Source organism: Bidens hawaiensis, unplaced genomic scaffold (assembly GCF_021521415.1).
Source record: "Bidens hawaiensis isolate Kalapana, Puna unplaced genomic scaffold, B.hawaiensis_p1.1 tig00009828_1, whole genome shotgun sequence".
Taxonomy (NCBI): Eukaryota; Viridiplantae; Streptophyta; class Magnoliopsida; order Asterales; family Asteraceae; genus Bidens; species Bidens hawaiensis.
In genome coordinates, this window is record NW_027491736.1 from 4,024 (window position 1) to 28,384 (window position 24,361).

Below are 24,361 nucleotides of genomic sequence, written 5' to 3' on the forward strand. Positions count from 1 at the left end.
CACTATCAAAATATGTATCCGAAACTTCGGATATCGGAACTTTAGATATTCGAAATTTTGTATTTGGATTCAGGTTGAATTTTGAAAAGAAATTATAAAAAAACTAAAATATTTCAAACATCCGAAATATCCAAAAACTATCCGATGTCCGAAAATTATCCGAAATATCCAAAAAGCTGGCTGGAATATCAAAAGTATCTGAAAATTGTCCAAAATATCTGAAAAATTATCCGAAATATCCAAAAGTTATCCGAAATTTATATATAATATTTATTATATGTAAAAAGTATTTCGGATAGCTAAGATATCCGTACTATCCAAAACTTTTTAAAATCACTATCCGATCCGAATTATCCGAAAATTCAGATATCTGATATTCAGATATCCAAATTTTCGAATAATTCGGATTCAGATTCGGATTTTTTTAACACCCTAATTATACTATAACGCTTCCACCAAGAATCACCACCTAACGTGATGAAACCCAAGTTTCTTTCGGTTAATGTAGGATCACCCAAAATCCTTTTCACAATAATGGAGGAAACTAAAAGGTAGTCAACCCATAATATTGCAAAAGTGAAAAAGACATGAAGAACACAAATATATATTTAATACTCTAGGTCTTGAAGCACACAATAACAAGATAATATAAATATATACTCAAACGTTAGAGGTAGCACTTATTAACCCACATTAAATGCTTTTCATTCACTAAACATATATATTCTTTAACCTCCCTAAAGATAATGAAATGTTGATTCTCAATCTAGATTGATCTTCTGTAAAATACTAACACACTATTAACAAAACCCGAAATATCCGTAGGAACTTATCAATGGGGTGAGCATAGGTAAGACCCGCAAGACTCGAACTAACTGAACTTGAATATTTAAACTAAGGTTGAGTCCCGTCAGGTCACACAAGTCAGGCCCATTTGCACACCTTGCTTATTACACACCATATCCTTTCATTTAAAATAAATTACCTGGAAATGATTTTCAATATTCATCATTCATTCGAAGTAGGCAATGACGTTGACGCTTTGTCAGCATTGCATAATGCCAAATTGCCACGTACGCATCCCAATATCACCACCACTAGTTTATATTATTCCTCATTCGACCAAAAAGAAAAGGAAACTTGATGATTCTTTTTGTGATAAAATGTTATCCCAACCTAAACCAACACTTACTTTTCATTATAACTTGATGTCTTGATAGCAACAAAAAGAGTTTACCTATTTATATATATAGGGAATATTAACGTACAATGAAATTAACGTACTAAACGTGAAAATCAAGTTGAGTAATTATATAATTACATCACAGAGTAATTATCATAGAGTAATTACATAATTACTTTACTTATATATATAATTACTCTACTTGATTCTCACCTTTAGCACATTAATTTCATTTGTATTTGATCTAAACCCTATATAAATATATATATATATATATATATATATATATATATATATATATATATATAAGAAAATCATATTTATGTCGTTCTAAAAAAATGATTTGATTTTAAAACTGAAATCTATATTTTATATAAAGCATCAACACATAAGGATCGAGTATATATGATAACAAGCGAAACTACCATCTTACCGTTAGACAGGGGCGAAGCTTCCCCGCCCCGACCCCCTGTTTTTTCGCGCAGTTGTATAAATCGACCCTTATTCCGTCCGAAAATTTGTATACGTAGTTTAAATTTACCCGTTTTATACAGAAAATTTGAGGGCTCCCTAGTTTATGATTTTTATAATACATTTTGAGTCCCCCGACTAACTCGCCCAAGCTTCGCCGCTGCCGTTAGATACTCCTAAAATCCACTAATACCAGTCTGTTACAACATTTGAAAACAAACACAACGTTTTTACTTTTTATATGTTGTACTAGCATTTTTATTTTATTTTTTTGAAAAAACGGTCTAATATTTGTTTTTAAAGAGTTTGTTAGAAATCTGGCTCATTTCCAGCCCCAACCTTCTGCAACCCTACCCTTCACAATTATCTCATTCCACCATTAATAATAATTGATAATAATAATGTGTGTATGGAAAGTGCAAACCCCACACTTGACACTCATCCACTTTTATTATTATTAATATTATTATTATTATTTCCCTGCTGCACAAGCAAAGATTAACTAACCATTTCCTTTACTCATTAATAATTAAAGTAAAGTAAAATGGCAACCGATCTGGAATGCGGTGAGCAATGTTTATCCGATGCGGAGGAAGATGGGTCTTGTTTCTACTCCACCTACGGCGATGATCCTGAAATCGAATGCTCGGTTGGAGACCAGAGCAGTACTAAAGATTGCAGAATTTGTCACCTGAGTCTTGTTGGTGATGATGCTTTTGAATTGGGTTGTTGCTGCAAGAATGATCTGGCTGCTGCCCATAAACATTGTGCTGAGACTTGGTTTAAAATTAAGGGAAATAAGTGAGTCCCTTGATTTATTTTAATTACTTACTTTGTTTTGACTATTCTAGTATTTAATTTTGACTTTTTTAAGATAACAATATCTAATGAAATTAAATATAGTGGGTGAGTAGGGTTGTTTTTTAATTGAATATTAAAAAAATATAAATAACCATGCTTGGTGCTATAAGTATGGTTTTGTTCAAGTATAGTAGCCTGATACCGATCAAATTCGTATCGGTTAGTCGCTGTAACACATGGGTTTTGTTTGTTTTTTTAATATGTTAATTTGTTGTATTTGGCCGTTGGCGAATTTAATTTTTGTGGTTACGGTGTCGTGACCCACTATTGACCGAATTCATGTCAACTCATACCCCGCATCGCGTGGATTTTACCAACTGACTACACGTCGTTTTAAATACGTTTTTTTCATCCTTTTAGGCTTATTGTTGTTACGAACCTAACTGATACTAATCGAGTTAGCGTCGTTGCACTGCTTCAACGTAATGGGTTTTGTTACTTAATTTTAATTAAAAGAAAATTGGTATGTGTGAATATGAAGAAAACTAATTATGAATTTGTGGGTTTTCAGAACATGTGAAATTTGTAATTCAATTGTGAGCAATCTAAATGAGATGCACATGACACCATCAGTTGGAGTGATGGTGGATGTGAATGTGGAAGCAACAACCACACACTCATCTTCAACAGCAAGAGGTGGAGGCCGAGGCGGATTCGGAGGTGGAGGGTGCATCAATGGTCATAGATTGCTCAACTTCATATTGGCATGTTTGGTTTTTGCATTTGTGATATCATGGCTATTTCACTTCAACATACCATCATGATATATTAACTCCATATATTGTTGTTTACATAGAGAGTACAATGCAGTCTTTAAAAAATTTGTTTATATATTGCTCTTCTCTTCTCTGCTAACAGTCACAGAAATATGGTTACTTTCAAATCCAGAATGCAATGAGATTTTCATATCTACTTTGGAATTTGGATTACTAGTCAATAGCAAGCAAATAAGTGTAGCGTGTGTTAGGTTTACGTTGTACCTCTGGACAGATGCAGCTAATTACCAAATAGCAAAGGATGATTGACTAGATAGATGCCCAAATTATGCCTCAAATAAAACAAATTATAGCATTCTCAATCCATCCACCAACTACCGTATTATGTGAATGGGGTGTTTATAATACTGGGAATGATTTATGGTGTTGCGGGTGAAGGAAAAAAAATATTTTGATTTTTTTATATATATGAAAAGTTTCTATATCACTCTATAAATTTTTTTAATATTTTTTAAATATGATTGTGAATAGAGCATAGAAAAAATATAAATAAAAATATAATTTAATTGAAATGAGAGAAAGTGCATTGATTTTTAATATACTTTTTTTATTTAAAGAAGGGGGAAAGAATAAAATGATCTTACACCGTAATATGTAAATAAAAATAGATATATTCTATCTCAAACAAAAAAAATTACTAGTTAATAGCTAACAAATAATGTGACTTGTGTGAGTTATTTATGTTATATAAAGTCACATTAAGTCATAAAAGACAAGTGTATGATGATGCATTTATGGGTGAAGTTGGTGATTTTTTAGTTTATATAAAGTCACATGAAGTCATTATAATGTCAAAGATGTTTATTTAATGATAATACACCAATGGACCTTCTCAAGCCTAGTTAAGTTTTGTAGGATAATAAAGTCACATTAGGTAATTTTGGCTTTTGCATTTATCTATGCACAATTAGATTTACGTACTTTTTTAATAAGTGTTCATTAACCAAGAGATAACTCATATTTTGCGTCTTTATGGTTTCAGGGTGGGCCATATTTGTGCTCCTCAAAGTCAAAATGACACGAGTGAGTCCCCGTGATTTCTTGGCGCGTTGGTTTGCATCCCTTTGTCATCACAATGGTCCAACATAAAACTGAAACGACTATTATGCCCTTTGATCACATTCTTAATATTCAGTTGTGCCCCTTCATCTTCATCACCACCACCACCACCTCCATTGCTACCGAACACCACCTCTATCTTCACGACTTTGTATTTACGTTCTAAGGAACTAGAAATGATTTTTAGGCTAAGAAACGAATGAATCCGATTGAGTTGATTAACTAAAAAATTTGGGAATGAAGATGACGAAGACGTGACCATTCACTGTTTATTCTTTATTCCCCTCCATCTCTATTGGGCTTGGACTTTCCCTCTTGTTTGGGCAGCTCTTATGAGCCCGTCTCTTATGTAGGTTCTTCATGAATCAAACAAAACATTTTGCCTAGCTTCCAAATTGAACAAAACATTTTTCACCAAGACCAAACCGCATTTATTTAAGACCCTCTTATGTCAACAACAATAAAACCTCATCAGCAACCTCATGAACCTTGAAAATCGCAATATACCGGCCAAACCGGCTAACCTAACTGATTCAACCACAATCCATAGAAAGATTAAAAATTTGAACCTTCAATTGACTTTCGGAACCATCATGATCGTAATTAGAGTACATATAGGCATTATTGTAATCGTTTTCCTAGTCAAATTTCTCACCTTCGTCGTTCATCTTCAAACCCCCCAATTTGATCTCACTCATTTCGAAACCAAAAACCCCCCTTTTCGTTATCGCCAAATCCCTAAATTTCCATCCTCCAATCGCAACACAATCCAAATTATTATTATTATTATTATTATTATTATTATTATTATTACTACTACTACTACTACCCAACTTTCCAGCGTCTTTATCTTTGATTCTGGCATCTCGGATTTTGTAAATTTCAACCATGGCCGAACCAGAGATTGAGATTCATAAGTTGTCGAGTTTGGTGGCTTTTGAATCCTTTGAAGTGTATCTCCATTAATGTGGGTTGTTTCTTCGCCGATTATCGTACGCATGTTTATTTGGGATCAAAATTTTGAAGTTGGGATGAAGATGATGAATTGATATGGAGAAGTGTTTTTGTAGCTCAAGGGCGCAAACTATGCAATGGACAAACTGTGTGGGACGCAAACGGTTCGATAAGTTTATATAGGGGTGAAAAGTCGATATTGCCCCTCAAGCTAACACCATTAGTTGACGGAATGACGCAACCGACTCGCTTTGAAACCACAAGGACTTATTTGTGTGATTTTGACTTACAAGTGTGCAAGCGTGGCCCGCCTCGAAACCTCAAGGAAGCAAATAAATATTGTCACATTAATCAAATTATTATTTAGTACATATGACTTTAATATAAAAAAAGTATAACCATATTTTATACATACAATTAATATTTTATGCATAAACTTAATTTAGAAATAAAATCCATTTTCGTCCGTCAAAAAAATCTATTTTAATTTTTAGTAAATATAACACTTAAGGGGTGTTTGGGATTCCTTATTTTGTTTCCTTATAACTTTTCATTAATTTAATAATTATAAAAGTGTAACTTATGGAACTTTTCCTCTCACAATATAAGCAATCCCAAGCACTTTATTACTTTTCAAAAAGTTTATAAATTATAAGTTGGTGAAAATAAGCAATCCCAAACACCCCCTTACTTAACGAGAGACACTATTTGTTCCTCATGTGAGGGGCACATGAAATAGCTAACGGAGACAAATTAGATAAAATTCTTTTAAGTGGCCAAAACCACAAATATTTTAAACGTTAGGGGTTAAATTTGTTATAAGAGTTTACTTTGGGCTGAATGAGCTAAAAAAGATAAACCATATGACGAGAATAACAATTTACTTAAATAATGAAAATAAAATATCTAAAGTGTCCTAAAATTCAAACTACAAATAAAATAACAACAAACAAACTTTAAAATAAATGAAGAATAAAATTATGTTATATGTAATAAGTTAATAACTATATATAATACATGATGAACGTGACTAACACCATGAATGCAATGCTACTAAATGGGAGAATGGTCATGGGTTTCGACAATGTGGGTCAAATCTGTTACCACCTCTGACATTGAGCATCTTTCTCTAGGATCATAGGACAAACAATTTTCCAAAAGCCGGACAATCAAAACCAGTTGAAGAAGATTCACATCATCTTTTATTAATTGGTCAATTAACTCCATGTACACCTTTTCTTCTAATAATGGCCTTGCCTGCACATCCCATTACATATATATATATATACATACATGAGAAGATTTATATGTAATTATCTATTGTTTTATAATTAATTATCAATAATTAATTAATTACCCATCTTAAAAAGCTTTTCCCTCGAGTCTCTTCAATAGTCTTCCTACCGGTTAGTAACTCAAGAAACACCACCCCGAATGAATAGACATCAGTGACGCTTGAATCCGTCCCAGTTTCACAATATTCCGGGGCCAGATACTCAAATGTCTTAAGGACCCTCGTTTCAGACAAGTGATTCAAGTCCTCGTATTGGTTTTTGGTCAAACCAAAGTTGGCAAGCTTCATATATAAAAACGAATTTTAAACGTTTAATTGACCAATTTTATACATGAGACATGAACTAGTTTTTTTATGCACGCGTACCTATGGTTTATAGTCATGTGTGAGAAGAAAGTTTTTGGGTCTCAAGCATCCAAAAATATTGTTAGTATGCAAATATTGCAATCCTTTACATGTTCCTAAGGCAATTTTCAGTCTTCTCTCCCAAGTCAGCTCTTTACATCTTGCTACATAAATATTACAAATTAAACATTAATTTGAACCATGCATGCATGCATATAAGCTTTAGCTAGTAATTCTGAAACATTAGCGATTGATTACCTGATAAGTGTGCGCAAAGTGATTGATGGCAAACATATTCGTACACGAGAAACCTGTGATATCCTTCCGAACAGAACCCAAGCAGTGTTGCTACATTTTCATGCCTAACGTTCCCAAGTGTTAGTGCGAGCGATCTAAACTCGTATTCTTTGATGGTGGCAAAAAATTGTTTTCTTATGACGATCTGCAATCCACTAGGCAAAGTTCCCCTATACACCCTCTTTCGGGACTTGGATAAAACATACTTTTGAGAGAACCCGTATGTGGAAAAAGCAAGCTCTGCGTGACTAAACTGTGTAAAGAAGCCACCGTTCATTAGCCTTTCGTGTCCGCATACTGTACAAATATCCTCATCAAATATCAGCTCCTCTTGCATACCTACATAAACCATCAACTTATAATTTTAAGAAGATGATTTTTTTTAATTAAACCAAATTTACAGCAAAATCTTTGTAAAGAGGATAAAATAATGGAAGATTTTCCAAAATGTCCATTAGACTTTAGCAGAGTCACATTTTGTCCATTTGACTAGTCACCTTTCATGGATGTCCATACAAAACCAGTTGACTAGTCTGGATTCTAATCATTACCCGACTGGATTTTAACCCAAACAGAAAATTCCATGTGTCAAAAAATCCAGATTGGTCGACTAGTTTTCAATGGACATTCTTGAAAGGTGACTAGTCAAATGGACAAATTGTGACTTTATAAAGATCAAATGGGCATTTTGGGAAACTTTTCCTAAAATAATACTCACGTGTAGAAGTTCCAGCATTGTGTGGGTTAATGTCCTCAGGTTTGGGATCTCTTAAAGTTTCTACACGGCCCATACGACTCATTGTCAAGATTGCACACGTAAGATTGTCCATAACGTACTTTTGATCTTCCTTCTTTGGACTGTTTAAGATTGTCAAAGCATTTATTACATAGAAACATAGAGTTTGTGTATTTCCTTGTGTTAATTATAGAGTTGTATATAAGATACATACAATGTTATACTTTAATATAATATGACTAAATACTAAACTTAAATTTTAATTAGTAATATAATATAAATGTTTAGCAAGCAAAATTTTAATTAGTACATATAGAGAGCGCTTTTGATGATGACCTGTCTAGCATAACATAGGTTGCTCCAAAATCCTTAGCAGCTTGGACTGCGAACTCTTTCATGGAGTTCCCAGCCTCCGCCATAGTGTCAAAATCAATCTGTATAGATCATATTAAACTAACTTATTCATACTTCTTACGAGCTTGCATGTTTTGTTTCAAGAATTAGTGTAAAGATGTGGGGATGATCGAGTTATATATGACTATATTAGCTTTGTTTTAAGTTATTAGTTAACCTGTTTAGATTCAGCAAGCCGCATTATATGTTGGATATTGATGTTCGACTGAGACTCATGTTGTTTTTCAATGATTTCTCTTTCTATGTTTTCATGTTTCTTTAAAATGGTCGAACTCGTTTGCAGTTTAGTTCCATTCCCTCCTGATCAAATTGAACACACAAAACATAACTTAAAAAAGGTTAGTCAAGTTAACTAAACACACAAACAGATACACATAGGTAAAATAATAATTAGAAGATGGATCAAATACAAAGTGAAGATTCCGTGCGAATAAAAGAAAGAAAAAAGAGACGTGATGGCAAAATCGTAAATAACTCATCTTGGCTTTTTGTAGCATGACTATATGTATAAGTAAAGTAATTACTCTATTTTATATAACTAAAGTAATTACGTTACTTATAACTAGAGTAACAAAACCACCTTTTTCGTTGCTTGTAGGGTTAGAGAAGCAATTTGAAAGGGGAATTAAGCGTGGTGGACGATGAGACCTGTCGAACGGCCGCACCACTATAAACTGCCTAATCATGTCTCCTTGTTTAAGTGGCAGGTTCAAGAGAGCATATCTCACCAAATCTACACTTAAACCTGATGATGCATACTGAACAATAACCACCCTTTCTACTCTTTCTCTTTCCCTATGGAACATGTTTTAAATCTGATTTTGGATCAGTAATAACGCAATGTTGTGTGCTACTACTTATAAGTTATAACAACTGTTTTCACTTCGGGACCCCTCATGTTTGAGATCTTTCTACTTTAGTCCTCACAATATTATGTTTAGTTTCATGTTTTATGCATGGAGTTACGAGGATTTCTATGAGTAATTTGTGTGTTTCCCCCCAAACAAATCGACCATGTGGCATTACCTAGATAAAACTTCGTCTACATTTACGGCGGCGGCGGCGGCGGCGGCGGCGGCGGCAGCAGCAGCAGTAGTAATAATAATAATAGAAACATCAACCCCCAATCGGTGATTTTATTCTGATAACGGAGCAAAGTTAGCTGTTGTTAGTTATAGCAAGACTTTATAAAACAAACCATTAACGAAACGAACTGAACATAAACAATAAAAGTATAAAATACCATTAACGAAACGAACTGAACATAAACAATAAAAGTATAAAATATAAATGTTAGGTTGGTTATTATTACAACTAAATATAATAAAAATATAAAGCAAACCTTTTAAACACATAAACAAACGAACGTAAACGAACATAAATTAACCACATTACCGAACGTTCACGAACACAAATGAACGAATGCAACCTCTGTTCATGTCCGTTCATTTAACTAAACGAACAAAATTTCTTGTTCGTGTTCGTTCATTTATTAAACGAACGAATGTAAACGAACTTCCCGCCAACAGTACACGAACTGTTCGCTGTTCGGTTCGTTTACAGCCCTAATTCCAGTTATTTACTTGTTTCAATTTACATAACTTTTAATCAAGTTATTCACCATTTTTTGGTTTCCATGGCTGCAGGAACAAGAGGAAATTTGAAGATGAAATTTTGGAGGTTCGTGTCGCGAAACACACCTGTTTGGATATAATAAAAACAGTACGTCTTCAAAAGATAGCAACAGCTTTTCGGAAGATGCAGATTCGGTCATGTCTATGTCTGATGATTTTCTGCTGCACAATGATGCCAGTCGTTCAACGTCATCTTCTGTTAATTGGAGTGGCATTTCTTCTGAGAGACTGGAGACAAAAGCGTGTGACGATGTTTCTGCCGACAATTTGTATGCACTTTTAAGTTCTGAGGATTGTGAGATTAGTAGCTTGGAATATGAATGCAAACAATCAATGGAAGATTTCCTTTGCTCTAATGGAATCATTTCGAATAATTCTGTGCTTTCATCGGGAAGATGGAATGTCAACCAAGGTAAATAAACCATTTACTTATTGTAAATATATGTATTCATGTGTTCTAATTTTATGCCAATTAATGCAGATGCTGAACAAGGAGCTGAGAAGCTCACCATTGATAAAGAATTTGAACAATATTTTTCGATGCTTATGCTATAGGTACCCTTACTTGATGAAGCTTTTAATTGTAACTGATTGCTGTCACTTTTGTTCTGTTTTTTTAGTTTTTGTATAGTTTTAGTGTCTGCTTTTTATTCTCCTTGCATCAAGCCTCCATGCAACAGGCCAAGTGTGTTGTTGATTAATGTGCAATGTAACATGTCTTATTGGTAATTAATATTTGGTTTTAGTAAAAACAATTTTGTGAGGTGAAGTATATTTATGAAGTTAAGCATATTTTATTAACATGACATGAACTCAATACTTGCAACATTAACGAAAGGGGTTTAGCTACAAATACGCGACATGCTTAAATTAGTATAATGGATTAATAGGTGTTTGTTATAGTGTTTCGGATAACTTTTGTACGATAATGCTTGGGTGGAAGAAAGAGCAACATAGCTTGTTTTTCAGATATATGAACCAAGAACAAAACATCTTCTCCATAAAACCTGCACAATCACCAAATCCTTTCAAAGCAAAAACCATGTCTTTCGAAACCAAATGCTATATTCGGTTGTACAGTAATGTTTGTTACGGATTATGCTTTTACCATTTTTAACAGCCTTAATTTAGTTAATGACCAAACAAACCATATCAAGCGAATCTTTTTATTTAAAAGCCAAAGTATTTTCACCTCATTGCTCTAAATTAATCAAATTAAGCCTTCAACTTGGTCATTCCCACTTTGGTGGGGCGGTAAGTTGGTTAATGTGTAGAGCATGAAATCAAGAGTTCAATCCCTATAACCGTCACATGCCTACTAAAACAATAGTATAACTTTTATTACATTTAAACAACCGTACCCTTAAGAATCATTTTTATTCTTTTTAAATCTTCTCTAGAATAAATGATGGTGATTGAAAACTTAAGTGACACTGTTACATATAATATATATATATATATAACTGGTATTTTTATAATTTTTTTTCTACGTTATCTCACTTAAACCCACTTTTGCTTCACATGTAGTGCCGTCGAGAAAAGCCCGCTTTTACCTCATAACATCTGGAGTGTGGACACCCTGTATGAGATGCTTCTTTGATACTTTATTTGCATATATAAATCATCATTCCATTGCATGCAATTGCTGAGATCGATTAATCCATGGAGAATTGGGGACAAGCAATGGCATCCTCTGCGGTGTGGTTACTTGTTATATGTTTCGTTTGCTGTTGCCTTGCTCCCAAACCTCGTCCACACGGAGACACCGGTGCTTGCTCCTGTGATGGTTTTGTTTAATTTTGTATTAGTTTGTTACTTGGTTTTAGTAATCACTTTATTTTTATTATTTTATTAAGCCGATATCGTTTTCGTCCCCTCAAGTGTAATGTGTACTATCAAATATAGTTTAGATGTTCATAGTCACACTTAAGCTTTTTGAATGGCTCATATTTACACGTCAACTCCATAGCAATGCACTTGTACTTTATTCCATCTTAAAGGTTGTACAAGTTGCCATATTCTAATTCTACCCACAACCATTATTATTATCCAAACTTGAAGCCTTTCTAACCAACTCCGAATGTACTATAAATGTGCATGTTTGAATTGCAGAATGCCATAGTCATACTTTTTTCCATTTGGTTAAGAAACTGAGTGAATTAGAATCTAAGCAGAGCTGAAGTTTATTCAACAGCCTATGGGCTGATCTTAACTAAGATTGCTGCACTTGTTAAACATTATGAACCCTTTTCAAATGCATAGAGTTACAATACAACACATAATCAGCACCGACATTTGGGCATCTGTCTGAAACATGTCCAAAGATGATAAGATCCAATTAACCACATAAAACAGAAAAATCATGTATGGCTCCAAGGGCAGTAAAACCACAATTAACTATTGCATCATAAAAAAACACTGTCTACAATCAGCAAACGACCCTGCACAAATCCTGAATACCAAAAACAAAATGAAACTAATACCACCATTCATATTGCAACCAAACTTACTTCAAAGCACTATACAAATAGTGTAAGACACTTCATCGGATAAGAAGTATGGTAACCATGACTTTCATAAACTCAACAGCCTGATTAATAATCAGTTCCTTCAAAAACTAGACTCGATAAGAGCTAACTAATCATATTTGTAAAGAAAACATCCATCCAACAATTTGACAATTACTACCAGATGTCGAATACTAAAAAAGGAAAGGAGAGCATTCATAAACAAGTCCATATCTTACCTACTGCTGCTGTGTAGATTTCATTTCATTTCATTCAAGCTAACAACCATGCCTACAAAGGACAAGTCATATCTCCCCAAGATATATCTGTTTATCACTGCTGCAAGATCCTATGATAGGCTCGGTGGGGTGGAAGACACATTCGTTGACAGATCCAGTGTGGCCAGGAAGCTTATAGAGTATGCGTCTTGAAGTGGTGTCCCAAATATAAACCATCCTATCAGAACTACCAGCGGTAACCTTGCTCCCATCAGGCGACCAGCTACACTTGAGAAGGTTCTGCTCCACATTGTGCTGGTGTCCCTCCATTATTTTCACGCAACGGTTCTGTGGGGCGTACGGACGCATGTCCCATATACGAAGAGTGCAGTCCATCGCATTGGTAAGGAGGTATGAGCCGTCAGGGCTCAGCTGCATGCCCGTTATCATGTTCTGATGGCCTTCAAGTGTCATGGTAACCTCATTTCTCCTGAGGTCCCACACTTTGACAACATTGTCAATTCCACCGCTGTATATCTTGTCTGAAGCATCGGAAAAGCCAACAGCGGTGACCTGGTATTTATCAGGAAAGGTCTGGATGGCACCCCTTTGGCGAAGGTCCCAGAGCTTAGCAGTGCCGTCATCAGATCCACTGACAACAAGAGGTGGACCCCTCCTAGAAGGGGAGCATGAGTTCACAAAAGATGAGTGTTCCGCCATCTTCTTTATCTGCTTCCCTGTCTCTACATCCCATGCCCTCAACGTCTTGTCTGGGCTGGCTGAGATTATCTGGGACCCGTCAGCCGTCCACTGTAGATCCACCACAGCATTCTTGTGGCCTTTGAGAATCATGTAGTTCTTGCATTCGCCAGTGACATGCCAGAGGAAGATTTCTCTGTCATGAGACCCAGAGGCAATCACGGTTCCTGCTGGATTGAACTTCATGGTATAGATGGCACTCTGATGACCAGTCAGCAACATGATAGGTGACAATAAACTTGATGTTCTCTGTTTGCCGTTTGGATTCATATTCTGGTGGCCACTATATGGTAATATATCCATTGGGCGGACACCCATAACAGACAAGGCCCCTTCACCTGCTTGCATTTTGGCTTGTTTGATGTTTACTTCCTGAAGACAAGTATAAGCCATGTCAGTATCATCATTTTTTACTCACTTGCAACAAAGAAAAGTGAACCATAACGACTACATGAGAATGAATCTAGAAACAGAGACCGAGCCTAATTTAGAAGATGCAAGTGTCTACTCCAACACGGAGAACCAGAAATTAGTCGGATAGATTTTGGGATTTCAAGACAGAAGGTGCTACCAAATCACATCTTGAGAACCCATCTAATATGAATCAGAGAAACCAAACACCGGATAGCGCATTAGATATAAGAAAGAACTCTCCTTTATGCTACAGAAAGGCATAATATTTGTGTTACAAGGGCAAGTATAGTCCAAGAAACTCGGATATGGTTGAGAATAATGCTTGCTATACAACCATATATAATCATTTGGTTAAAATAATATTTCTCCCAAGAGTAATGCAATTTGATGACATTTCTCCCTCATTCAAGGACTGGTTCAGATATGAGTACAAGTACATATAGGTTAGTAGCAAAAGACGAAGAGCCTCAAATGAACTTGGGATCTAGATCCAATATATATCAGTTACAAGGTGATACAACACGAGTGTTTTACATAGATTTTCATAAGAAAGTACGCTTAACCAACTTAAAAATTGAGAGAAATTGAGGTGATAGAACACATAAACTAACTGAAATGCATAGCATAATCTAACTAACTTAGCATCCAGAGATTGTAACTATAATAATAATAATAATAATCTTAAGAAAACAACGAATCCTATCAAACAAACAAACGCACTGAAAGGAAAGTAAGTTGTACCGGCGAGCGAGAGTGGTGATATGAATCTCTGTAACTTTGAAATGAATCCTATCGCGATGAAGCCTCTGACTGATCAAGCGTTAGAGCGATGAAGTCAGTCAGGTAGGAGTTCGTGTTCGGATGGAGCCCTAATTTCGATTTGAGTTAAGGGGTGTTTGGCTGAGGCTTATTTTTTTATTTTTTTTATTTTTTGCTTTTTGTTGGGCAAAATGTCCAAAATGCCCCTCCAACCCTCCAAAATTTGGAGGGACATTTTGGACATTTTACCAATCCAAAAAGCAAATAACAAAAAAAATAAGCTCGGTCAAACACCCTCTTACAATATAAGTTATGGGCTAAAAATACATTCTTACGAATTTGGGTGGGGTAAAATTTCAAATACGGGCTAAAATTGTGATTTAACATGTTATGGATTTAGGTTATTCGGCTTGAATAGCAAACCCGAGTACCAAACGCCTACTTTGACAAACCTCTATAAATAGACACATCAACTTCATTAGCACTATAAATAATTCAAATTTTCCTAAAACACCTTAATTTCTTCTCAAAGCAAGAAGCATCCACAAATCCCATTAAAAATAAAATTATATATCTTATCTTAAATGTATATATAAACGAAACATTCTTACATTCTCTCTAGCCATTATATTGTTTTATTTGTAAATGAAGGTTTCTCATGCATTTGACTCGAATTAACGGGTATGGGTCTCACCAAACCTTGATTGTCCTTAAACAGGTTATAACATCTCACCAAACCTTGATTGCCCTTAAACAGGTTATAACATTTAATTAAATTAAATATTAATCTTACCAGATATTTGATATAAAAATCATATAAAATAGAGATATACTAAATATTAATATCTAGTTAAAAAAGATAGTATTTATAATTAAAAAACAATTTTATAGTTAAAAAAATAAATGGGTTATGGGTTTCACTAAACCCATAGCTTTCAAGCCGGGTTATAACATCTCATTTATTTATGAAACTATTTCATCAAAAAACCCTAAATACATTTTTAACTTCCTTATAATAAATATAATTAAAAAATCCCAAAAAAATATATAAAATTATAAACGAATAATGTAAAACAATCCCCGTAATAGGGTGGGATAAAAACTAGTGTGTCTATGTATATAATATCTATGTGTGTAGGTGAGAGGGAATGGCTCATGCCCCCTCACCCACCACCATTATCAGTGTCTACTGTCCGATTAAAGATAAGAAGAATCGCGTGCTCCTAATCGCCTTTACTAGTTAGATCAATTAGGGTCTTGAAATCACGAAGATTTTATGACTGATGCTAACTAAATTAATTTAAGATTAGTTATGACCTTTGCAATTTCACTTAAATGATTGATTTAGAAATGATGAACCAACAAGTTGATTCAATTCAATATTTTTAAAGCATCCATACAACGATTAAGATTCAAAAGTAACTTAACAACAATAGCAATTAGCAAATACAAGGCTGTAAATAATGGTTAAAAGATGGATTATACCCGGGTTTAAAATTTGGTAAAGTAACTAGTAAAATCCCATAACTATGGATTCAAGTTCATATAAACACCTAAATGAATAATTAGGTTTGATGTGATGATCACTAATTTAAGAACATAAACAATCATCTATCAAATAAAGTGAGTGTAGGAACACCGGATGATATTAATTGTTGTACGTAATATAAAATTGGGATAACTAGCAATTAAAATCTATAAATTGTAAAATTGTTTTTTTCTCACAAAACCCACACTATTCATCACTTATTTGGATTTGGTACAACATCAAGCATCCGTTATGCTTACACGTTAGCTCTTGGTACTACATCCACACGTCATCACTTATCTATGCACTTTTTGTAAGGGTTTCAACCAATGTTTTAAAAACCGCATTTTAACTCACGCCGGATTAGGCTAAAAATGGTACCACCACTCAAACCGGGTTGTACCAAGAACTTCAACCGAGTAGAATAATTTATCTTGTAAATTCATATAAATGCAACTTAAGTTAAAAATAACCATATGATTCCATAATAAAGTATAATTCAAAAGTTAATTCATAATAAAGTTAATTCAAAAGTATAATACAAAAGCACTCGATTTTCAAAAGGTAATCAAAAGTTTACTCGTTTCATTACTTTTACACTGCATTCTCGGGTTTAAACTACAAGGAAAAGAAATGATGAGATTGGATAGAGGAAGAAAGGAAAAAAAATTATATACTTAAAAGGCATTCTCGAGTTAAAATAAAAGAAAAGAAAAGAAAGTGTTTATTACATTATTGAGTTAGATTGGAATGAAAAGATAGAAAAACATATTTGTAACTTTACAATTATGTCCTCGTAGCAACATGGAAAAAAAATTAAGATAGAGTGTATTAATAATATGGTAATGAGATATAAACTTTCCTTCACAATCCGGCCATATTTGGCAGGAAAGTTTTGAAGGAAAAAAGGGTTAACTTTTCCTTTCATTCTCTTTCTTTTCTTTTAATGAAAAAACTCAAGAATGAAAAAAGAAAAATTTTCTTATCTTTTTTTTTTTTCAATCTATTAAATAAAAAACTCAAGAATGCAGCGTTAACTCTAAATAATAATTTTAGCCAATATTTTGCATTTTGCTACCACCCAAATTTATACGAATGTTTATTTTAGCCCACCACTTATTTATTTAAGCCAAATACAGAAATACTGTTAAAACAAATCGAAATTAGGGCTGAATCATCATCATCCATCCATCAGACTTTGGAAGGCTTCGGACTTCGCCGGTTACTTGATCACTGCTCTTGCTCTGGTTTTCCCTTCACCTCTGCATATTGATTCAATCAAAGTTACAGAGATTCATTTCATCACTCTCGCTCGCAGCTACAGCTTACTTTCCTTTCGGTTCGTTTGCTTGTTTGTTTGATAGGATTCATTGTTTTCTTAAGATTATTATTATTGTTACAGTATCTGAATGCCAAGTTAATTAGGTTATGCTATGCAATTCAACATCCTTAATTAGTTTGTATGTGTTCTATCAGCTAAATTTCAAGATTCCTGTTAATTGTTAAGTGTTACCAATACTTCCTTCTATGTATGTAAAACACACTTGTAACTGATATCAATGTATCAGATTATTTGCACGACTCTTGTTGAATTTGGGAGAGAATTTCCAAACAAATACTTATGGAATGTGCCAGGAGGATGGAGGAAGTCCATTTAGGATTATATTCGGTTGACTAGCATTATCTTCAACCATATCCGAGTTTCTTGGACTAATGGGACCTTGTAACAATAATTTATGTGCCGTGTTGTAGTATATAGAAGGCTTCTTTTTATATCAATATCTAATAAGATGCCAGTGCTAGCTGTTGTTTGGTTTTCTGATTCATAATCTTCTTATGAAGCAATCTTTATCTGACTAATTTGTGGCGCTCCATGTTGGAGCATCTTCTAAAAGTATAGCCAGTCAACCGAATGCCCTCTGCTTGTGGCTTCATTACATATTTAAGCTTTCGTTTTTCTTCATTGCAAGTAAAAAAATGATGATACTGACATGGCTTATATTTTTTATTTTTCAGTTGTTTCTGTTATCAAACACGTCAAAATGCAAGCAGGCGAAGGGGCTCTGTCTGTTATGGGTGTCCGCCCAATGGATATATCACCATATAATAGTCACCAGAATATGAACCCAAACGGTAAACAGAGAACATCAAGTTTATTGTCACCCATCATGTTGCTGACTGGTCATCAGAGTGCCATATATACCCTGAAGTTCAATCCAGCAGGAACCGTGATTGCCTCTGGGTCTCATGACAGAGAAATCTTCCTCTGGCATGTCACTGGCGAATGCAAGAACTACATGGTTCTGAAAGGCCACAAGAATGCTGTGTTGGATCTGCAGTGGACGGCTGATGGATCCCAGATAATCTCAGCCAGTCCAGACAAGACGCTGAGGGCATGGGATGTAGAGACAGGGAAGCAGATAAAGAAGATGGCGGAACACTCATCTTTTGTGAACTCATGCTCTCCTTCTAGGAGGGGTCCACCTCTTGTTGTCAGTGGATCTGATGACGGCACTGCTAAGCTCTGGGACCTTCGCCAAAGGGGTGCCATCCAGACCTTTCCTGATAAATACCAGGTCACCGCTGTTGGCTTTTCCGATGCTTCAGACAAGATATACAGCGGTGGAATTGACAATGTTGTCAAAGTGTGGGACCTCAGGAGAAATGAGGTTACCATGACACTTGAAGGCCATCAGAACATGATAACGGGCATGCAGCTGAGCCCTGACGGCTCATACCTCCTTACCAATGCGATGGACTGCACTCTTCGTATATGGGACATGCGTCCGTACGCCCCACAGAACCGTTGCGTGAAAATAATGGAGGGACACCAGCACAATGTGGAGCAGAACCTTCTCAAGTGTAGCTGGTCGCCTGATGGGAGCAAGGTTACCGCTGGTAGTTCTGATAGGATGGTTTATATTTGGGACACCACTTCAAGACGCATACTCTATAAGCTTCCTGGCCACACTGGATCTGTCAACGAATGTGTCTTCCACCCCACCGAGCCTATCATAGGATCTTGCAGCAGTGATAAACAGATATATCTTGGGGAGATATGACTTACCCTTTGCAGGCATGGTTGTTAGCTTGAATGAAATGAAATGAGATTTACACAGCAGCAGTAAAGGTGAGATATGGACTTTGTTTGTGAATGATATCTCCTTTTTTTTAGTATTGGACATTTGGTAGTAGTTGTCAAAATGATGGATGGATGTTTTCTTTAAAATATGATTAGTTAGCTCCTAAGCGAGTCTGGTTTTTGAAGGAACTGATTAGTAATCAGATTGTTGAGTTTATTAAACTCAATGATACTGTGTAGTGGTCTTTGTTTCTGGTATTCGGAGCTGTTGCAGGGTCGTTTGCTGATTACAGGATACAATAGTTCATTGTGGTTTTACTGCCCCTTAGAACTGAACCATACATTGATTTTCTGCTTTTATTTTCCCCTAGAATTCTGTTTTACGTGGTTACGAACAAGTCCTGTCCTATCATATAGTGGAATGTGTTTTGGATTTTTTTTTTATATTAACAAGTGCATCAGTCTTTATGAAGGTCATTGGATGGTAGTTGAACAAGTTTAGCTTATTCATTCAATTCTCACATCTTTTGACAAAATTAAATTCCCGGTGAATCATAGATTTCAGTTTGGATATAACTAGGGCTATAACATTTTATACAATCATTGCATTTTGGATTATATGATTTTCATATAATCCAAAATGCAATGGAAAACACTTGTGTGTTGCTAGACGGAAAGACAAAATGCTTGCCGACGGACTCTGCCAGTTGGATCTGACGGAGCCAGCCCATCAAAATTAACCAGGCCCATTGGCTACTAGAGAGCCCAAATTAAGCATCCTAATTTTGCAACATATCAAGTTATTAACCCTTAAAGCAAAGATTTGGTTTTACTATAATTCATTCATATAATTCAGTAGTTAATCAACTTTTTTTTTCCTTTCAATCTTTCCCTTAAAAGTGAAACTTGTACTACAGACGTTTGCTCGTAATAACCAACCCACTGTAAGTTAGGGATGAGCTCAGGATGGTACTGGTACCGATCCCGAAAATTTAAAGTATTTGGTACTGGTACCGGTATTTCATGCAAAATTTGAAAAATACCGGTATCATACCGAACTGTACTGTTACCGTACGAATACCAAAAACTAAAAATTTGATACCGATTCGGTACCGTATGAATACCAAAAACTAAAAACTTGATACCAATTTGGTACCGTATGATATTAGTTTTTATATTAAATATAAACATGGTGAATTGTTTAAAAATGCGGTGAATCTTATTTTTAATGTCGCTTCATGCTATTATGGAGAAAATTACCAAAACAACCCTTTTAATGAGAGAGAAAACACCAAATAGCCCGTGAGATTTGAATTTCCCAAAATAGCTCTTCAAATCTCATGTCCACGTTAGTTTGTGATATTCCTCGTGAGTTTTCGTGGTCGAATCAAATTCTGCCATGTGTTTTCCATTCCCACATACCACGCTATTTTTCATCCCAAATCTGTCGGAAACTTAACTTTTGACATCAAATATAACCTGAAGAAAACCAATTGTAACGTGATGTTTCAAGCTGTTTTCATCGACAACGTGAGTTTTCAAATAAGATGATTTTTGAGTTATTTTGAAATTAATCTCTTAAGATGAATTTCGTCTTTAAAAAAATCATATTCATCTTCTTCATCAAACCTCCACCATTTCCTCCGCCACCTAATGCTACCGGACACCACCACCAACCACCCACCACCACCATATTGACACTCTCAAACCAAACCCTCATCACCAACCAAACCCATGTCTGAACCAAACCCATATCGACACTCTCAAACCAAACCCTCATCACCAACCAAACCCATGCCTGAACCAAACCCATATCGACACTCAAACCACGGTGAAAATAGGCAGATGAGGAGGTATTATTTAATGTTACTTGTTGGTATTTGCTCAAGCGAATGAGGCTCCGGACAAGCCGATGATTTCGATGCCGATTTGTTCTAACCATGGTTACTCTACTTCTGTATGACTGTCTCTTTATATTCATACATACATAAACACACTCCAAAGTCAAAACATATATATATATATATATATATGTATATGCTTGATCTTGTTTTATGTTTACGAATGAGGCTGTGATGATGAAATGAATTTTGAGCAACACAAACTCTCTCCCGCCGTTACCGTTGACTTCAGACCTAACTCCGTCGCCGTGCCGGAAACCGAAATCGAAACCTCAAATCCGTCTAGAAAACGACGGTTTGAGGCGGTGGAGACGAGCGCGTGCACCAGTCCTAAGCGGCGCGTGGTGAACCAGTGCTTAAGTTGCAAATGGAAGGTCGGATTGATCGGATTCCGGTGCCGGTGCGGCGATAGGGATGCAAGGGACTGGTCACTTACTCCCATTATTAAAGCTTGGAGTTTGATGAAGAATGATGAATATGATTTTTTTTAAAGATGAAATTCATATGAAATTCGTCTTAGAAGATGAATTTCAAAATAACTTAAAAATCATCTTATTTGAAAACTCACGTTGCCGATGAAAACAGCTTGAAACATCACGTTACAGTTGGTTTTCTTCAGGTTATATTTGATGTCAAAAGTTACGTTTCCGACAGATTTGGGATGAAAAATAGCGTGGTAGGTGGGAATGGAAAACACATGGCAGAATTTGATTCGACCACGAAAACTCACGGGGAATATCACAAACTAACGTAGACGTGAGATTTGAAGGGCTATTTTGGGAAATTCAAATCTCACGGGCTATTTGGTGTTTTCTCTCTTGTTTTGGTAATTTTCTCTTATTATTTTGTTTTGTATTATGCAATGTGTATTAACGTTTTTTATTATTGTATTAAATTTTAATGTACTTTAATTGTTAAATCATATTAATATTATTGTCATAACTTTCTATGCCAATAATTTATATTAATAAACTACTATCGAGCCGGGGGTCTCATCAGAAGCAGCCTCTCTATCCCTATAGGGTAGAGGTAAGACTGTCTACATCTTACCATTCTCAGACCCTACTATAGCTTTGGTATTGGTGAGACATACTGAGTACGATGATGATGATGATGATATTTTTAATAAAATTATTTACCGATAGAAATACATACTTTACGATTTAATAATATACACATATATATTTTTGTTTTTGTAGTACACATGTCAATAACCTAGTTGATATTAGTAGAACGGTAACATAACATTAGGATTAAGCATATTCTCTCAAACCCGATTCTTATTCTGTGAAACCGGTTGTGCATTTAACCCATAAAGAACCTAGCTAATCATAGTTTAACGGTCTTATCCAATCCCCAACCGCACATCATCCATCTACCATCTCTTATCCACCAATCCCACATTTCATCTATCTTCATCTACTCAAACCATTAACTACTTTAGCTCAGCTCAAGCTCACCGTCACCGGTCGATCATCAATGGCTTCCGCAGCATCGGCCACATTTCGCCTCACTCAACCCTCCAATCCTCTCAAATCCAAACCACCCCATATCACCACCACCACCACCACCACCACCTTTTATCCTTTCAAACCACACACCTTTCAACACAAACACAAACTCCAACTCATCATCACTAAATCCACCGATGTCTCCAAAGAAGACATACCCGAATCACCAACCGAAACAAAAACAACAGAAATAACAGAAACAACAGAAATAACAGAAACAACAGAAACAGAACAGTTTGATCCACGTAGACTAGAGGAGAAGTTTGCAGTCTTAAACACCGGAATCTACGAGTGCCGGTCGTGTGGGTACTTGTATAATGAGGCTGCGGGTGACCCGTCTTACCCGATAGCGCCCGGGTTGCCGTTTGATAAAGTCCCGGACGATTGGAGGTGTCCCACCTGTGGTGCTGCCAAAACCTTCTTTGCCAGTAAGAGTGTGGAGATTGCTGGGTTCGCTCAGAACCAGCAGTTTGGGCTTGGCGGGAACGCGCTGACTTCAGGCCAGAAGGCGATTCTTATCTACGGTAGTCTTTTATTTTTCTTTGCATTGTTCTTGTCGGGTTATTTTCTTCAATGACATTCATGACATTACATGTGGTATAGTTTTGATGAGTTTTTGTAATGTGTATGTATGTATGTATACCCTTCCCTTTACTTGAATAAGTTTTTAATTCGTTGTTCGGATCATATGTTGTTATATATGTAATGTATATACAAGTTGCTAGGATTATTGATTCAATACTCTCAAATGAATAATAGTTGCTCAATTAGAAGCCAAAAAACCAATTGGTATAGCGGTAGCCCTGTGACTTTTCTAATGGTAGGTCATGGGTTGGAGTCTCGCCTGGACCATTTTGTTTCGGGTTGAGCTAAGGAGTTTTCCAGGATATGGGTTTCCTCCTAGATAGATGGGCTGGGTCATCAAGTTATATTCATCGGGCGAAAGCGTGATTCATTTGCTAAGGGTGATCCCAGGTGTCCAAGCCTTTGCTGGCGAAAGCGTGATTCATTTGCTAAGGCTGATCCCAGATGACCAAGCCTTTGTTGTTAAAAAAGAAATTGTTGAATTAGAAACATGTCCTTCATTCGTTCCTTGTAAATACGATTAGATAGTTAGAACTTAGAAGGTTGCATTCATAAGAATGTATATAGGCTGCAGCATTTTGTCAATCCAACTGTGCAAGCAGAAGACAGTCTCTTGTTTAAGTTTTAAGCTCTCCGGTTTGTTTTGGAAGACATGGATTCGTATACTATCTGCAGACACATACCAGTACATGATGAGAATTTGAAACTGAGATTATGGTGACCTTTTGAAATTTTTATCAGTCAGGTATGTTTGAATATCAGAAATTTCAGTCATGTTATTCTCTTTATCTTTATGTGAATTTCATATAACCTAGAAATTCATTTGTGCAGTTGGGAGGATAGATATATAGATAGATATATTATTCGCAAAAAAAGCCCTTGCTACTTGCTAGGCATGTGTATACGGTCTGTTTAATTGTAATACCAAACTGTTGTTGGCTTTCGGGGTGGATCAAGTTAGATTGCCATGGGCACTTTAACTCATCCTTTCGTTAGAAGAAAGAGGATCATTCTACTTAATGCTTCAAAAGCGTAAGAAACAGTCGATATTTGTAGACTAAAGAGCAAAAGAA

At 35.5% G+C, this 24,361-nt stretch overlaps 2 protein-coding genes, 1 long non-coding RNA gene and 2 pseudogenes across 5 annotated transcripts; 3 read left to right on the forward strand and 2 right to left on the reverse strand.

Annotated features, from left to right (window-relative positions):
* Nucleotides 1-6,360: 6,360 nt before the first annotated feature.
* Nucleotides 6,361-8,998, reverse strand: LOC143533632 (uncharacterized). Its single transcript, XR_013135393.1, has 7 exons — nucleotides 8,971-8,998; nucleotides 8,548-8,690; nucleotides 8,313-8,410; nucleotides 7,202-7,579; nucleotides 6,965-7,107; nucleotides 6,662-6,880; nucleotides 6,361-6,561 (listed from the first exon to the last, which is right to left on the reverse strand). It is a non-coding gene; the product is annotated as an uncharacterized LOC143533632 (long non-coding RNA).
* A 1,064-nt stretch (nucleotides 8,999-10,062) lies between these two features.
* On the forward strand, nucleotides 10,063-10,791 carry LOC143533633 (uncharacterized). The gene is made up of 2 exons (XM_077028345.1): nucleotides 10,063-10,436; nucleotides 10,506-10,791. Exons 1-2 carry the CDS (start codon nucleotides 10,163-10,165, stop codon nucleotides 10,577-10,579), a joined length of 348 nt encoding a protein of 115 aa, XP_076884460.1. The 5' UTR covers nucleotides 10,063-10,162; the 3' UTR covers nucleotides 10,580-10,791.
* Nucleotides 10,792-12,581: 1,790 nt separating this feature from the next.
* LOC143533672 (uncharacterized) lies at nucleotides 12,582-14,807 on the reverse strand (annotated as a pseudogene). Its single transcript, XR_013135400.1, has 2 exons — nucleotides 14,664-14,807; nucleotides 12,582-13,880 (listed from the first exon to the last, which is right to left on the reverse strand). The product of XR_013135400.1 is annotated as an uncharacterized LOC143533672 (transcript).
* Nucleotides 14,808-17,406: 2,599 nt separating this feature from the next.
* On the forward strand, nucleotides 17,407-19,611 carry LOC143533634 (uncharacterized; annotated as a pseudogene). Its single transcript, XR_013135394.1, has 2 exons — nucleotides 17,407-17,548; nucleotides 18,226-19,611. The product of XR_013135394.1 is annotated as an uncharacterized LOC143533634 (transcript).
* Nucleotides 19,612-22,458: 2,847 nt separating this feature from the next.
* Nucleotides 22,459-23,328, forward strand: LOC143533635 (uncharacterized). The gene has a single exon (XM_077028346.1). It carries the CDS (start codon nucleotides 22,672-22,674, stop codon nucleotides 23,278-23,280), a length of 609 nt encoding a protein of 202 aa, XP_076884461.1. The 5' UTR covers nucleotides 22,459-22,671; the 3' UTR covers nucleotides 23,281-23,328.
* Nucleotides 23,329-24,361: the final 1,033 nt, after the last annotated feature.

What these genes read in the sequence shown, in the direction of transcription:
- LOC143533633 (XM_077028345.1), top strand. Translation starts at nt 10,163, where the DNA reads ATGTCTATGTCTGATGATTTTCTGCTGCACAATGATGCCAGTCGTTCA. An exon ending in AAGATGGAATGTCAACCAAG is followed by an intron (nt 10,437 to 10,505) that starts GTAAATAAACCA and finishes CAATTAATGCAG; the next exon opens with ATGCTGAACAAGGAGCTGAG.
- LOC143533635 (XM_077028346.1), top strand. Translation starts at nt 22,672, where the DNA reads ATGGCTTCCGCAGCATCGGCCACATTTCGCCTCACTCAACCCTCCAAT.